The 11,249-nt window shown below is 50.5% G+C and overlaps 4 protein-coding genes across 4 annotated transcripts in view; 2 read left to right on the forward strand and 2 right to left on the reverse strand.

Moving 5' to 3' along the window:
• Positions 1–778: 778 nt before the first annotated feature.
• EPUS_04692 (uncharacterized protein) lies at positions 779–2,633 on the reverse strand (the record flags this gene model as incomplete). The annotated part of the gene is made up of 2 exons (XM_007807629.1): positions 779–2,300; positions 2,350–2,633. The coding sequence occupies 2 exons, from the start codon at positions 2,631–2,633 to the stop codon at positions 779–781; spliced, it is 1,806 nt and encodes a 601-aa protein (XP_007805820.1).
• A 216-nt stretch (positions 2,634–2,849) lies between these two features.
• On the forward strand, positions 2,850–4,172 carry EPUS_04693 (uncharacterized protein; the record flags this gene model as incomplete). The annotated part of the gene is made up of 1 exon (XM_007807630.1): positions 2,850–4,172. The coding sequence occupies one exon, from the start codon at positions 2,850–2,852 to the stop codon at positions 4,170–4,172; it is 1,323 nt and encodes a 440-aa protein (XP_007805821.1).
• A 645-nt stretch (positions 4,173–4,817) lies between these two features.
• EPUS_04694 (uncharacterized protein) lies at positions 4,818–5,501 on the reverse strand (the record flags this gene model as incomplete). Its single annotated transcript, XM_007807631.1, has 1 exon — positions 4,818–5,501. One exon carries the CDS (start codon positions 5,499–5,501, stop codon positions 4,818–4,820), a length of 684 nt encoding a protein of 227 aa, XP_007805822.1.
• Positions 5,502–8,144: 2,643 nt separating this feature from the next.
• EPUS_04695 (uncharacterized protein) overlaps positions 8,145–11,249 on the forward strand; it is a gene marked incomplete at both ends in the record, with an annotated part of 4,379 nt that continues 1,274 nt past the window's right edge. The window contains 3 exons of the mRNA XM_007807632.1: positions 8,145–8,505; positions 8,563–10,425; positions 10,606–10,748. Coding sequence (XP_007805823.1) covers positions 8,145–8,505; positions 8,563–10,425; positions 10,606–10,748 — 2,367 coding nt within the window. The remainder of the gene's footprint in view (positions 8,506–8,562; positions 10,426–10,605; positions 10,749–11,249) is intronic.

Genomic DNA, 11,249 nt, shown 5'->3' on the forward strand with positions numbered 1-11,249 from the left:
GTCGGCTGAAAGAGGCATCAGCTGGGCACCGTGCCAACTAATGTTCTTCTCCAAATCTGGGCTGCAACACTGATGGATAGAGTTAGGCCTGTTCTCCCGTGTCCACCTCTCCATCTTTGGCTGTCCACTGTTGTGATTTTCTTTTGGATCTCGGAGGTTGGGACAAAGTCAAAGATGGAGCTAACGTAGTCCCCACTCCTGTAGCCTGTCAGTTTAACACTACAGTACTAATAGTTTCATATATAAAAGCTTATGCCTCAGAGGTCAGAGAAATGTCAAATTAGTCGTGTCAGTTCACGTGAGATCCTGGCAGGTATTAACAGCTGTTGTCATGGACCAGAGATGTCAGAATTGGCTTTAGTGTTCGCTTTGTGATTAAATTATTATATTTTTATAATCAACACAATGATGCTTAAAAGCCCAGTGACGCAGTGGTTAGCGTGTCGTTCTTATACTCAACCGTTTTCATGGTTTTGTATGGCTTGCCTCACAAGTGATGCGAAAGTCCCGAGTTCGACTCTCGGTTGGGCTAATTATGACTGTTTTTGCAATCTTTCTAGGTCTTCCCTGAGGGATAGACCTATCATCATTCAGAGCAGAACAGGCAATTCGCATCACTTGAAATTATGTATCAATTGATATCCAAAAGTAACAAATAGAACAGACTCTTTCTTTCTTTCTGCATGTTATTATTATTGGCTGCGCTCATCACTACATGCTGTGCAGAATTCACATCTCCCTTTGCTCAGCTCGCCAGTAAATCAACAATGCTTCCAGTCTATAAGTCACTATCGTTCTCTAACATCTCCTCCCTCTCCATTAACTCGCGAACCATTTTGTCCCGTGCTCGGATCTTCTCCTCTTGCTTGAACCTCTCCTCCCCAACAATCTTCTTCTTGCCCGTTGATGCTGCCCGCGCCTTTCGTTTCCGTAAAGCATCTCTAGCCTTGTACTCCCTGATGCGTCTTTCCTGGTCACTCTCATGCTGTGGCCCACCCACAGTTCTTGCCTGCGGCGCTGGGTGCATAGGTTGTCTCTGAGCGGGTGGATTTTCAATTGATGATAAGACAGCTAGGGCGGGCGGATTTGGATTGGCTGGGGCTCCTGTCGAACGGAGCGCGGGGTCGATCATCATTTTGTCAGTGCTTGCTATGTTGAACGAATCTGCTGCGTTCTGTAGTTGTGTGGCTATTGAAGGACGAAGTCCTGTTTCTTGCGAGGTTGAAGACTCAGCTTTGATTTGTAATGGTTCCCGAGATTGATATCTGGAGCCACTGTCGGAAGATAGGTCGGCTGCATGCGTTGCCCCTCTCGTCTTCGTGGCATAACTTTTAAGATCCTCCCGATTCGGTAGCATGTCGCCTGTCCTACGGCGCTTCCTAGGCTGGGTCGTCAGTATATTCTCTCCAATAGCCGGGATATAATTTGCGTTTGACAGAAGGCTTGCCGACTCCTCGCCAAGATGATTGCTAAAGTGCTGATTGGACGCTCCACTCTGTGCTTGGCTTGTAGAAAGAGCAGGAGCCATAGCCGCGCTAATTTGGTTGAGAGCCGTAAGACTATCAATATAAGATGCATCGTCTTCATCGTGATTAGAAGCGAAGCCCGACTCCGGGCCCAACGATCCTGGTGCTGCCCTTGTGGTTGACTTGCGTGACGCGAGAGGTTTCCGTCGTATGTAAGACCTCTTTTCCTTTACAGGCTCTAGAGCACCAGTAATCGGTATGTCTGAAGCCGTCTCGACCACACTTTCGGATGGTTCATTTTGAGTCTCGCTAATTGTAGGTGCGGCGGAATAGCTTAGTCTCTGCTTTAACTGCTCGTTTTCCGATCTCAGCCCTTCTATAGTGATAGCCGCAGACCGAGCATCCTTCAGTGCATCAAACATAGCCTCGAAATTATCGATGAACATATCTCGTCCGCTTTTTGGACCATCTATGGAGGCCGCCCGCGAATACGTGCGGATATCGGTCATAGACTTCTCCAATGCGAGCATCCGATTTTGCAGCGATTCGAGATCTCGGGAGAGCTTCTTGATCCCCATGTCTTGTTGTGTAAAGCGGCTCAGCACTTTTTCCACTTCTTGACCCGCAGGCAATGTCTGCGACTGTTCTTGACAGGGGGTCTGGACGGGACTGCTGACTGTTGGAGTCTGGTCGTGGATAACACGATCTTGTGAGGAGGATCTTGCAGCTCGTAACATGTCCTTTCGGACGTTCTCGGTGACAATTGGGGACACCTCTTCGGGAGTGTCCGAGTTCTTGAGAATAACAGCTGAGTCGACAAAATAGATTTGTTCGCTATTGAGGTGTCAGCTGTGCTGAGAGAAGGGCATCGGATGCAACACACCTATTCACTATAGGATCCTCATGGAAAACATCTCCGAATCCTTGACCGAGAACGCTTCCACATTTGGCGCATGTTGCTTCGGAAACTATGTCATTGTGCAAATCTGCTGGCACTGGCTCGAGCGGCAAGAAGCCCTGAGCTTTTGCTATCGTGATTGTTTGGAGCCATGTTTTCTGTACCGGTGTGATGAGCGAGACATCCTCCAACCTTTTCCATTCGTTGCTGGAAGAGCATAATACAACATGGCATTTGCTGCAGCATATGTCAATTTTGGGGATCGTCATGGCTGATGTGCGGGTAATATGATTCGAGGATAGATTCCAGTGTTGGCGGACGCGAAGGGAGTGCCACGTCGGACGCGCTACGCTAAGCTTTTACAAGCTTCAATTTGTTACCCTGCGCCAAGAAATCTCTTATCGGAAATCGACCGCCAATCGACCGCCAATCGCCGACTGCCAGTCACTGCCAATCCGCTGTGAGATCGATTTGGTTTTCATTCCATGTCACCCAGCAAATTCTTCCAGCCATATATGGTTCGGCTTCAGTATACGCCACCATATTCAACAACAGCTCCCACGGTCAGAGAATTTCTATCGACAGTTTGTAAGCCTTACCTCTCATTCCGGAAACCAACCGGACGCAGACTATTCTTCGCAATGGGCTCTCTCTCCTCCCCGGACATCCTCTTTCCAACAAGCAAAAGCAATGCCTGGCAGCAGCCCGGCCCCGCAGCCTACGACTTTCGAAGCGATACAATCACCACGCCTACCGCATCAATGCTCACCGCGATCGAGAATACTACCCTCTTCGACGATGTCTTCCTCGAAGACCCCACCACCACATCTCTCGAATCATCCATGGCGGCCCTGACTTCGCATGAATCTGCCCTCCTCGTCCTCTCCGGCACCATGGGCAACCAAGTTTCTCTGCGCTGTCACCTCACGCAACCCCCTCACTCTGTGCTATGCGACAGAAGGGCGCACATCTTGAACTCTGAAGCCGGGGGGGTGGCGTCGCTTTCCGGCGCACAGGTCATGGGGATAATGCCCTCCAATGGCGTTTATCTGACTTTACAAGATGTCAAGAGACACGTCATAATCAGCGATGATATCCACTCCTGCCCTACCAAAGTAATCTCTCTCGAGAACACGCTCTCGGGGACTATAATGCCACTGTCAGAAGTGCGCAAGATCTCCGCTTTTGCGCGAGAAAATAATATCAGATTACATCTGGACGGCGCACGGCTCTGGGAGGTCACCGCAGCAGGTGCGGGCAGCATCCCCGAATTCTGCGAGTGCTTCGACAGCGTCAGCTTGTGCTTCTCAAAAGGGCTAGGTGCACCAATGGGGAGTGTCATTGTCGGCTCAAAGGCATTCACCAAGCATGCAAGGTGGGTGCGCAAATCAATTGGTGGGGGGGTCAGAATGTCCGGCATCATTGCAGCTGCGGCTCGAGCAGCTGTCGACGACGTGTTTGGGCATGGCCCGAACGGCGAGGGTGGCAAGCTGAGAGAGACACATGTTAGAGCCAGACGGATCGCGGAGATGTGGGAGAAAAGAGGTGGCAGAGTGAGTCGGCCTGTTGAGACAAATATGGTGTGGCTTGACCTGGAAGACGCTGGAGTGTCACGTGATGAGTTTGTGGAGGTCTCGAAGCTGCATGGGCTGAAGATGCTGGGTGGGCGCCTCGTCGTGCACTATCAGATATGCGATGATGCGGTGTCGCGGTTGGAAGAGGTCGTGGAGGACATACTAACTAGCAAACAGAAATCTTCACAAAGCGGCGCTCCAAGAGATGGCAGGTATGTGGCTTGTGCTCAATAATACTAGTAGTACTAGTTAGTAGGGGGTTATAACCTCCCTATAAAAGAGCTCGGAGATTTTGTCTTGGCGGACGCTCCAACCGCCAGCTTTTTTGCTGGTTGCTTCGGATCTCGACGCGAGAGCAAAACAGTTATTAGAAGTATTATTGTCGGCCCCTGGAGCCAACGAAGTACTTCTCAAAATGGATCAATTAGCTATCTGTCAGCTAATAATGTACATATGAATCGACACAGCATGACAAGAACAAGGCCATGAAAACGCCGCAACGAGTACAACACACCAACAAGATCATCATGCTGACAAGAAAAAGAAAAAATCAACCCAAGCGAAGCTGACCGAGACTGGGACAGGGTACAACTATGGAGACTCCAGAAAAAAGCCATGTAGAAGAAGACCTCTGCATGGACGAAGAGGAAACACAGCTGGAACAGGCGCAGAGCAAGAAAATCAGATCCATCCATCCATCATCCCGACAAAATCTTGTGTTCTGCGACCTCAAGGTGGTATGAGCTCACTGGTCGCTGCTTCATCCAAACGGGTATTGCATGTATATCAGAGTCCTAGAAGCGTGCGGTCCAGGTAGCCTCTACCGACCCATATCAACGGCTCAAAGCCACCCAGTGATGGCATAATGCTATCAACTCCTCAAAGCACCTGTAGGTACAGATTGCGTTGGTTGCCGGAATTGGACCGACCAGAGGCATTTGTCAAAGCTGCTCCAGCATGTTGGACAATTGCACCCGCCGCCTCGCCTCGTGATGTCAACCCTGACACGTACGACGACAGCATCGAGCCGCTACCGTGACTGGCCGGGTTGTTTTCCATGGAGCCGTCCTCCATGTCAGGGGCGCCGAAGAACATGCCGGAAAGTTCGGGTGCATCGCTGGTCATGCTTGGCTGCGAGAGGAACTGTAGCCATGGTGCGTCGTCATCGACATCATCGAGATATTGTTCGGTTCGGGACTCGGCCAGCTGTCGCGGTGTGCATTCGTTCAGCTTGCTGAGGATTTCGAGGCTGGGGGGTGCCACGATCGTGATCTTAGGACCCTGGGCTTCGAGGGAGGACGCGTTGAGATTGGAGACGTTGTTGGAGGCAGCACCAATATTTGTACCCTGTCCTCCATAAGCTTCGCGGTTGGAGTCCGCAACCGAGTGGCCAGGGTTGCAGCATGTCCTCAGGGAGCATGTACAGCCCCCGCAGCGACAGCCACACCGTGTCGTAGCTTCAGAAGAAGAGGAGAGAGGGTGCTTGGAAGGAATGGCAATGCTCCTGGAGCTTTGGGGCTCGGGTAACGAGTCACCAGGAGGTGAAGATGAAGAGGGCGACATCTTCAAGACAAGAACCAAAACAATCTGTCGACTCCTCGAAGAGCTTCTACTGGTATTTTACACTGACTGGAATACAGGCACCCTTCGTATTTCTGATCAGAGATAAGTGATAATCACGATACCAAGGACAAGAGTGGTGGTACACGTTTGGGAGGGCAATCAAATGATGTGGTCTGAATTGAACACAAGATGAGGTCAGTATAATAAGTAATATGTAGGAGTATTTCAATAGATACTTATAATGAGAAGATGAAGCTGCAACGACGATCTGACCAGTATGACCTCATAGCATGGAAGGTGCACATAGTCTCACATGTGAAGACAGATATTGGATTCTAATTGGCGTTGAGGCGCCAGAGAGGCCATGCAATGGTTATAGTGCTATCCCAAAAGACCCCGAATGTGCTAAAAGGGGTATTTTTTATCACTAGCATGGGTAAACAGGTGGTAAAGATGGGAGACTGCTGAACAATTGGTCGCTTCGTTGTACTGTATTGGTCGTTGTGGCACCATGAGCGGAAGTAAGGCGGGTTGGCCAACGGCCCTCTACCGCTAAAGCACAGCACCAGGAAACAGCCTTGTAAAGCCCATGAGTCATGTCACCAGCAATGTTTGAGATGGACCATAGTTCGGTCTCCCAGGCTTCTCCATGGTCCACATGACGGATCGTCATTGAGCATACGAAGGAGCACTAACAGGTTGCAATACCACAGTCTCCTTTCCAGATGGATATACTCGGGAACGAAAGATAAGAAAGCCTATAAGGGAGTATTGGCGGTATTGTTCCGCCTCCAACCGTGGATGGTTGGGGACAAAGCGTGGATTTGATGACCTTTTCCATGTCGGCGACGGCTGTCAAAGGATATTCATTGTGGATTGTATCTCGTTCGCACGGGTCACACAAGGCGCCGGCAGTGTCGTGCCATCAGGCCTGATTGGTACACTCGAACGAGGTAAAATCGGATTGCGCCGTGGAGCGAGCCTCGACCAAACCAGGCGCTCGTATCCTCAAGCCGCATCCAGTCCGCATTCTCCCGTACTGGCTATAGAAGGCTCTTGATGCCCAACCGAGGCCCAGGAAGCCGGGTTTGCCCGCTTTGATCATGTGTCTCAAGTTGCGGCCAGCCTCGATCGTCACAGCCCGGATATTGCTCGAGCACGGAGTATTGCAAGGTGTAAAGGTAGGTATATGCTCGATCTATTCCTATTTTGGATTAGAACGATCGCGACATTTGCAGGTAGCGAACTTGAATGTTTCAAACTGCGTCAACGTCCTCATAGGAGCGTGCAAGCTGAAGCAACGTACTTGCCAAATCTCATGTGTTTGGAAAGTGTCCTTCATACTCCGAGTCCGCCCTGATGACCTGCGAAGATCCACCCAAGGATGCAGGACGCGGCGAGTGCAGAAATGGCTTCAACATGCACATCATTAGCACGACTCCATTGAAAAGGTGAGATGGTTGTTTTAGCACCAAGCACACTCATATCTCTCGACCATGTAACCATCCTCTGCAGATATTCGTGTGATGCTTTGCATTCCTTAAAGGAAGCGAATCGCAATCTGGATGGCAGCTTTTCGTGATTCATCGAGCAGCAGGAATAGGATGATTCTCCATCAACACGTCATGCAGAGCTTCTCCCGCAAGTAGTGAGCTTGCTATGTATATGAGGCTGCAAACTGTTTCGAGCTTTCTAGGACCAAGGAAAGAGTTATGGGGAGCACACCGCGCTTGGAAAGCACGCATTGCCTCATTGCATTCCCAAAACGCCATGACCAAAAGTCGGCATCGACGTCCATGGAAAAATGAGAGGATTCCATGGAAAAATGAGAGGATCCCATGTACGAAGGGATACTTGAGCATGACTTTAGGCGAAATCGCCACGTAGAACGCGATGGACAATCAATGTTCAGAACTCTGAGAGCAAAAGCAGCACATTGAGCGGCGACATCTGACCTTGGGAGAGAATACAATGGTTGTCAACGGTAGACTGATAACTCCTCTGTCCTTGTAGGTTCTGTGGGGACTGTGACATACCAGTAGAGAACAGCGTGTTAATCAAGCACTTCTCACTCCTGACTCGCAGTGGCCTTTGAATACCTCGAATCCGCAGTTGTCTTGTTACGCCTCCCTGCCCATCACTTCTGGCACCTCAAGATAAGATCCCGCTTCTTTTCTCCTTCAGCCATTCAGAAATGCAGCGAGGACACCGCATTCACAGAAGAATGGTTGTCTGCGTACTCTCCACACTCTTCGGCATTTAATACTCTTGCATTTGAAGCTGACCAACGAAGACACAAACCACTCACAAGTGCTGCTGCATAACATTTTCTTATTAGCATCCGCGTACGACCAAGCAGGGCACACTCTCTGTTGTGCCCCAATCGCGAATACCGGTGTTCCATCACATTAGCCAACCGTCATTGTGCTCCACGTCTTTACTTGCTTACCACCCACACGTCTGAAAGTCTGAGCCTGATCAACAACTCCTCCAACTACAAAGTCCAGCCAAAATCCCAGAACAACCAGCTGAGGGCCCTTACGTGGATGATCTTCCCCGTCCAAGGAAGATTGGCATAGTCCGCCATCGAAGCTCACGTGTACAGCTACTTCGTGGCCGAGAACAAAATAAACTGATGCCAGAATGCCTACTCTGAGGCAGCTGAGATGTGAAGTTGAGTGGGGTAATACCCAAACTCCCTTCCCTGAATATGGCACTACCTACGGAGATGGCGTGGTGGAGACCTACATTGCCATACCCGAACACCCTCAGCCGTTCGCAGTACGTCTGAGATCCAGGAAATACATAGCAGAAGGTCTGGCCATGTTGATATTCATGGATGGCGATTATCAGTGTAATCGCAACCGTCTTGGCTTGCAGCGCCCAAACCCAGGAGTTCCTCAAAACATGACAGAAATTGATCTCAGAGTGCGTCAGAGGGAGAGAGCACTTGGATATGGACACTATCTTGGTAGAGAATGGCGTTTTGACAAGCACAACATCCGTGAGTTGCCTCAGCCACCCGTTTCTGGTTAACAAAACTGACGGACGTAAATCTCAGTGCCTCTTGACAAGGTTCCTCCCAACATGGACCGCCAGCATTTTGAAGCTCTTGGGACAATCGATGTATTTGTTCTGAGGTGCCGATCAAAGGAAGATATCGAGCCTAGTTTGAACGCATCATCAGATGTTGATGATTCTGTTTTACAGACCTCGGAACCAAGCAGCAGCGAGACGCTGACCGAAGAACCTGCGCCACCAAGTGATACTGAAAACGCTCAAGTGGCTGAACCCGAGGCTGACCTGTTCCTTGGTTTTATGAACGATGGTGCCGCGGATATCCACCAATTTGGATTGGATGGCGAGGGACCTGGGCCCGCAGAACAAAAGGCTTGGTCTTGGAATGCACCTTACCCACTGCCAGTAGCCCCTGGGCCATCGAGTGGTTATGCCCATACCCAGCCGCCACCAGCACAAACTCAGCCGTATATTGGCTACGCCTATCCTCCTGGCTTCTCCCAGCCTTGGCAACCTGGGCCTGCCATCACCCAGGATCAGTCAAACGCTCAACGTCCACAGCGGCATGTTCATTTCAACGATCAACTTCCACAACAGCCTTCTGGTTACGGTGCACCGGGTCCACCATATGGTCCACAAAGCTTCAGCGCAAATGCTGGTCAATCACAGGGAAAAGAGCATCCTCCACAACCACAAAGTCACGGACAGACACAGCAAACTGAATCTCACCAAGTACCAGGACATGCTCCAGGGCATAATAATTATGCCAACCCTTCCTTGGCTCATGCTGGAATGCTAAGTTCACATGGACAAGTTGGAGGTTACTCACTAGCTCCAGATCCGAGCTATCCACCTCCAATGTCGAATTATCCAAGTACGATCCCTAGCTATCAGCCTATTGGTTATGGCGCCCCTGCTTATTCCGGCTGGTCCACATCAGCGGGTTATCTACCGTACGGTCAACCAAACTGGCAAGGACAACATGTGCCGGGCTCAAGCTACTTGACGCCACCAAACTATGCGGCACCCTACCAAACTTCTCACCAATATCCACATCCTCAATTTGCTTATCCAGTTGGTCCAGCCGCCCAGGTACCTCTCTCTACCACTAGCCATCCAGGCGGTGGTGTTTGGGGTCCGCCTCCTTCAAAACCAGGATCTCAAGACCCCACGCAAGATGGAACAAACCAGTTGGATGGTCAAGAAACCACCGGCAACGCTGGTGGTCAACCAAACGACAACAACAGCCAAGGATGTGGCGGTAACGACACCAATCAAGCTCAAGCTGGTGACTCGAGCTGGAACAACAACGATACCGGTGGAGGGCAAACGGACAATTGGAACACTACTGCTACCCAAACTGAAGCTCCGACGAATGATTGGAATCAATCATCAAACAACACGGGTCAAGCGAACAATCCTGACTCTTCCTGGAATGAAAACCCCAATTATACCCACCAAGTTCAAGACTCTTGGAACAACAACGCAAATAGCACACAGAACCAAGATTGGAACGCAAATAACACTCAGAACCAAGACTGGAATACCAACGCCAACACGTGCACCCAAGCCCCAGAACCATGGGACACTGCCCCTGCGACAGCTCAGGCGAATCAAACAAGTCCCACAACCGCACAGCATGGTACAGCAGCAACGCCAGCACAGTTCAGACCCTTGAACGGGCCTCATGGTCGATACTATGGTGAACCCCATAAATTCATTGATGAGGATTTGCGACCCGATGCGGGCGAAGAACCTCCATATGATGTGCCAGAAGACATACCAACTACACATCAAGTCAAACCTGGACCAGCATTCAATTATGTGCATAAACGAAGATCTCCCGAGTACCTGGACACAGTTGAAGAACCCTATGCGCGATTCATTTTTAAGTATCGCACCAAAGGTGAGTCGACTAGTTCCCTTCTGCCCTCAGAACCCCTCGTGCCGCAGCCTAGACGAAGCAGACATCCTGCCTGCTTCAGCAGTTGGTGTACGCGGGGCTATCTTCATGATTGTGGCACTCCAACCGATGAAGACTGCTGGTCGGACAGTGATACTCAGTCGAATCTAACGTACTGGTCAGAGGCTGATGATACTTGGGATGTAGAACAAATTGAGAGAGCGATTGGTATCAAAATTGAAGATGAGCCCACGGGAGATGAGGAGAAGAGAAAGCTACAGGAGATGGACAAAAATGAGATAATTGACATGCTGCTTAGGGCAAAGGTATGCCGGTTTGATCCTCGACCCCCTCTGAACCCATGTGCTAATCATGGAATCGTAAGACTGCACTTGGCGGCGATGTGCCACCTCCTCCCCCGGTTCCCGAGAGATCAGACGGATCCAGCGTCGGCATTGCAGAACCAACCGCGATCTCAGCTCCTGTATACCATTTCCTTAACTACAATGTTCCGACAGCTCGAAGCGTCAACAATATGCCTACGGCAGGTAATAACGCTGGTCTGGGGGTTTCGATGCCGCCACCGACACCAGCACCAGCACCAGCACCTGCACAAGCGAATAACACAGCACCCAATTGGAGCGCAAACAACGATTGGGCCAACAGTAACACTGCTGCACCTCAGCAACAGCCAATGACAAATACATGGGATGCTCCAAGACTAGCATCTCCTCAACCTCAACCTCAACCTCCACCGCAGTCTCAGCCCCAGGCAGCACAGCCTGCACAGCCTGCACAGCCTGCACAGCCTGCACAGCCAGCACAGC

Source organism: Endocarpon pusillum (assembly GCF_000464535.1).
Source record: "Endocarpon pusillum Z07020 unplaced genomic scaffold scaffold7164, whole genome shotgun sequence".
NCBI classification, from domain to species: Eukaryota; Fungi; Ascomycota; class Eurotiomycetes; order Verrucariales; family Verrucariaceae; genus Endocarpon; species Endocarpon pusillum.